The following is a 5,555-nucleotide window of genomic DNA, read 5'->3' on the forward strand; positions in this document are numbered from 1 at the left end:
TATTCATTCATATTTCCTTTATTTTTGTTTGTCTGTTTTCTCTTGTTCGTCTTGTTTTTCCGCCACAAATTCATCGTTTCTTTATCTCTCGTTTTCCTACCCTAAATCTATCCCCCTTCTATATATTCCTCTCGGTCCCCTTACCTCAGCCACTCATCCTCGAACCCAGCGATCGTACGCGCGCATCCGATGTGCCAATTGAACTGTAAAAATCGCTGCTCTCTATTCTCGACTATGTAGAACGACTTATTGTAATATAAACAGAATAAATTATTATGTATGTTGACATTTTCGGAGATATTCGCGCAAGCAAGCAAGGAGGGTAGTAGAAGTTTCTTAATAAAAACGAAAAGACGAAAAATGAGGAAAGAATGGAAAAATGATGAAGAGACAGAGGACGTGTGAGTATGTTTGTCGTGTGCGAATGCTCAAGGGGCGAAGAAAGAAGGAACGGTGCACGGTCGAAACGATATAACTACTTATGATTTCACGTAGTTGGTTTTCCCGTGCGGTACGAGAGAACGGAAGAAGAGCAAACGGATGACAAACGAACAAAGAATTTTATCGCGGCATTATTTCCGCGGAAACGCCTGCGTGGTTGTTTAGCGATAAATTTACCCGAGAAGCCGTACTTGTCGTAAATTTTTTATACTTGTAACATTTTGTTGCGTAAATATGATGACTTTAGTGAAGTCGACAGTGCAATCGTTACACGTTTTTTAGCGTTAATTTAAGAGGATCGGATAGAGAAGTAATAATGTTTACCTTTTTGCTTATAAAACGATACGAAAGGAACGCGTTGTTTCTGTACGAACGAGCGAGCGAGAGAAAGAGAGAGAGAGAGAGAGAGAGAGAGAGAGAGAGAAAGAAAGAGAGTATGTAACATTTTAAGAAGGAAATCGCTATCTCTATTAACGTAAGGGAAAAAGAAGAAGCGTTGTTTCGACTTATTGTTAACTTATTTTGTCAGCTTTGTCGACTCCTATTATCGATCGTTGTTAATTTAAAGACGCGTTGATTACTTCTTATCGGTCGAATCTTAGCACGTTCTTTTACCGTCAACAGATTAATACATATCAATTTTTCCAATCACGATAAATCACTGCCTTACCAGATACAATGTACGTATGCAAAAAGAAATCTAACGAAGGTTAGCAAACGCTCTACTCTTTTTTTAACACGAAGAAAAAAACTGTATGAATGTACAACGCATTTTTTTGTTTGGTTCTAGACGAAGGATTATAAACTATGATGTATATGTTGCTAGAGGTAGCGAATTCTTTCAAAGAGATTATTATGTTTTGTTGTAAATTGATGAATTGTTTTTTGACGAGTACACGTGTAAATACAATTTTATGTGCTGTAAGATCCACCTGTTGAATATTTCTATTCATAATTTTTCGGAACATTTCTACGGAATTTATTTTCGTTGAAGGAACATTGTAAGGCAGTGACTTAAGCATTAAAATATATGCATAACGTCTCCATCTTGGTAAAACGAAACCTTGTGATTAAGTGCAGTATTCACCCTTGGGATTTATTAAAATTGCAGCATGAAATTATAAAACATTAAATTTTCTTTCCACTGTAATTGTACAGTATTCTTTGGAAAAAAAATATGACCGTTTACAGTTAGTAAATTTGTTATATTGTAACTGACGCTTTATAAAATTTGAACAAATTTATGATTCCACGATTTTTTTATTGAATTTCAAAATCTTATGTACAACATATTATTGAAATTTAATGATAACCATTTGTTGAATTCGTTTCTTGTTCATATTTTTGTTTAAAACTTAGATTTAAAATACATATTAAATATGTTATTTTATTATTATTATATTATTTGTAAGTTTCATTCCATCCCTTATAATTTACATTTTATTTCAGTAATTTAAATTAATCTATATGCTTGGAACAGTATCAAAAAGTTCTAATAATAGAAAGTACTTAAAATTGAATGAAAATCAGCTTTTGCCAAATAGTGATGTTCCATGTATAATTACAAAAAATTAAATTGTGTACAAAAATACTCTGCATAGAGAAAGTACTTATATAAATTTGCAAAGTCTAAAAATAAGCAAATGCTGTGCATACAAAAATATGCCTTGTCAAATTGTTCTTCAAAAATATATAACAAGATAAAACCAGGTGTAAGGATTATAAGACTGATGATAAATTTGCTTCTGTTTTATTATATAAGTAAACAAATAGTCTCAAAGTGAATTGCATAGAAATATCTGTGGATATTTACATTATTCCTTATTTAAAAATTCATAATGTAATTCGAAAATAAAAATGCAATGCACCTGAATATTTTAAAAGTTACAAATATTTGAAAGTTCAACATTTTTTTCTCTACTTACTATTACCAATGTCCAAATAAACATTGTGTATCACTACATTTTATATTTTTGATCAGTAAAAGTACAAAAATTTAACCACATCTTTACTGGTAAACAAAATTGTACATACATATATGCAATTATATATTTTTGTTGTTATGCATTATAATAAACATTTTCATATTTTTTATTACAGAAATAAGAAAGTATACAAAAACTAGTGATAAGAGACTATCACTGACATATAATTATCATTTCTTATATCACTTTGTACATTACATTATACATTAAAGTTAAGATATATTGCACAAACATGGTAAAATTAAACATTTTTTTAATTCTTTTAATATTTATATCAATTTTATAACTCATTTGATTAACAATGAAATTAAACCAATCAAAATGAGTTAAGGTTTACCATATAAAATTAATAATAACCTCTATATTATTAGACTACTGTTCTTAAACTGCATTACTAATATGAATACATTTTATAAATGCTTATTTAAAATGAAAATTACACCAAATAATTACAAAATTACCACCATTAAAAAGTAACCAATTTATTATACAGTAAAATTATAAAAAACATTGAACCGTTGTTCGTCATTGAACTTCACTTTATAATGTATATAACAACAATATACGAAATTTAAATTAATTTGTAAAAGTTACCTAACACCGTATAATAATATTTGTCAATACTTTCAAATAATATACTTCGATTAATTGCAATGTGAATACAAAAAGAACGGTTGACATTTCGCAAATATAAGGTTAGGTTTATCAGCGAAACAGAATCCACTCATTTCCACGTAGTGGGACATACAAATTCATAACATTGACCTCGAATTAGTAATCTCAACACTCATTGGAGCTCGTTATACGGATATATTTGTACATCTTGTAGATACGCGGCTATATAAGTGATAATTTCAAAAGAGGAGCACAAATGTGTCGTTACTCGGGAAGGCATACAAAGAGTATCCATTTCTTTCAGTGAGCGTTTACCGTCAGAGTGAACAGTTGTGGACACGAACCATGATTTTGCGATTTGTAATCTTTGGCGCTCTTTTGGTCCTAGCGATCGAAGCAAAAAGATATTCACAATTTTCAGAAGACGAACAATGGCAAGAGTTCGAAGAGTATCTGAAATGGAAGAAAGCAAAGGAAATACGCGAAAATGGTCCGCCAGAAATCAAATACGAGAAACGACACAATGAAAATCACGATTCGTATAAAATGTATGGAAGAGAACAACAAGTTCCCGTCAATAGTCCACCACCTATCGATCAGGCAGCTTTAATGGCAAGATACATCGTTAATCAGGCTGGTAAAAGAAAATACACTTTTTTATAGTAGCAATTATTTTTAATTGGGATAAGTGGTATCATGTTGTTGCTTATTATAAATTCCAAGTGCATGAACGCTTACTTTTCAAACAAAGGCATTTAATATCAGTTTAAATTATGAATCATCTAGAAATCGACGAAGCGAACAGAAAATTACATACATGCGTGCATACACGTTTAGCTATACTGCATTTAGCTAAAGTTAACATTAGAACCGTGCGCATAACTTTGGCAATTTTCCAAATTTTCAACATTCGAGATTACATATCATGTTGCTTAAAGTTGATATGTAAACTTTGACATTTTTCGATATTGTGAAATACCGAAGATATCAAATTGTAAATCACATGACTAGTTAATGACCCTATTTAATATCCGTTACATTTGTGTATTCAATTATACGTTACTCACTATTGTTTCACGATGAAATGGAAACACGATAGTTCGAAGTTCAATAATAAGGAGGACATTTTTCTAAAATGAATATATCAATAAAAATAAGCGTCACTTAAAAAAAAATATTTTGATTAATCCAATCAATGGATGAAGTCATTTATTATTTCTTTATGTCTAGATATACGATTTATTTATACATGTTTAAGACAATTTTTAATGTAAATTTATCTGTTTGCATATTTTGGAAATATAGATTATTTTTCATTTTCTATATAAGCAAATAAATATTAGTATTTCTGTTTTCTGTTTTAATGATTAACGATTAGAAATACATATATGAATGTAACACTACATTATGCACTTGAAATTCTTTATCTTTATACCTTTACATTATGTAGATTGGGCATCTGTGGCGACAATAAGTTCGAGAAAGGACATCCCATCCTTTCCAGCCGTAACCCTAGTTTCGTACACTGATGGACTTTTAGGTAATGGATCAGGTGTTCCATATCTTTATCTCACTCCGTTGGACTTCACCGCTCAAGATCTCGCAGTAAATATCATTGTAACAGATACATTATCACAACACAAACACATGCTTTATATTTGATCATGTGATAAGATTGCAAATATTGTCACGTATCGATTGCTTTTTTGTTTTCGAAATCTTTATCTTTTCTCTGATTTTGATCGTAACACATAGATTATAATTTTAGAAAATTACTTTTAGTCTGAAGATTAAAACTACTCTAAAGATTAATTTAATAATTGTTTTCTTATCACAGAAAGACAATCGGGCTTCGTTGTTAATGACATTAGCCCAAGGAGATTACTGCAAAAACAAAAAATGGGATCCCATGGACCCTCGATGCGCTAGAATTCTTATGAGTGGCAAAATCAAACCAGTTAGTAAAATAAAAACTATTGAACTTCTACATAATTATTGCTAAAATAATTAATAATAATTACTTAAATATTTCCCTTCTTTAATAGCTGAAGAATGAGAGTATGGAACTCGAATATGCTCAAAAAACGTTCCTTAAACGTCATCCAGGACTAGCTAACATGCCAGCAAGTAAGAATTTTTTTAAATAACATTAATTGACAAAAATTACATGCTACCGTGTAAATTAATTTTAAAATATTGTTTTTATCGCTACAGATCACCACTTCTATTTCGCTAAACTAAAGATAATAACGGTTGTAGTACTAGATACTTTTGGCGGACCGAAATATGTCTCTGTAAAGGATTATTTGCACCCACCAATTGATAATGTTACCGATGAATTCAACAGGCTTTTCCCTGTAGAATCATATGAGAGTAGATCTCAAGAAGAATTCGGACCAGTTTCTAATGTTCTCAATCCTGTCGTTCGAAGTGTATAAATTAACACGACAATATAAACAATTTAATTTAATATTATAAATTAAACAAATTATAATTAAAATAACAAATATTATA

General features: G+C 30.4%; 1 protein-coding gene across 1 annotated transcript; it reads left to right on the forward strand.

Annotated features, from left to right (window-relative positions):
- The first annotated feature begins 3,309 nt into the window (after window positions 1–3,309).
- LOC108576549 (protein CREG1) lies at window positions 3,310–5,484 on the forward strand. Its single transcript, XM_017939564.1, has 5 exons — window positions 3,310–3,678; window positions 4,492–4,646; window positions 4,879–4,998; window positions 5,087–5,168; window positions 5,256–5,484. The coding sequence occupies exons 1-5, from the start codon at window positions 3,387–3,389 to the stop codon at window positions 5,477–5,479; spliced, it is 873 nt and encodes a 290-aa protein (XP_017795053.1). The 5' UTR covers window positions 3,310–3,386; the 3' UTR covers window positions 5,480–5,484.
- Window positions 5,485–5,555: the final 71 nt, after the last annotated feature.

The sequence above is a fragment of the Habropoda laboriosa genome, unplaced genomic scaffold (assembly GCF_001263275.1).
Source record: "Habropoda laboriosa isolate 0110345459 unplaced genomic scaffold, ASM126327v1 scaffold346, whole genome shotgun sequence".
Taxonomy (NCBI): domain Eukaryota; kingdom Metazoa; phylum Arthropoda; class Insecta; order Hymenoptera; family Apidae; genus Habropoda; species Habropoda laboriosa.

Bases quoted from the DNA above. Each gene is read 5' to 3' on its own strand.
- LOC108576549 (XM_017939564.1), top strand. From the start codon at position 3,387: ATGATTTTGCGATTTGTAATCTTTGGCGCTCTTTTGGTCCTAGCGATC. The intron at 3,679-4,491 runs GTAAAAGAAAAT...TACATTATGTAG, and splicing joins ATACATCGTTAATCAGGCTG to ATTGGGCATCTGTGGCGACA. The intron at 4,999-5,086 runs GTTAGTAAAATA...CTTCTTTAATAG, and splicing joins TGAGTGGCAAAATCAAACCA to CTGAAGAATGAGAGTATGGA.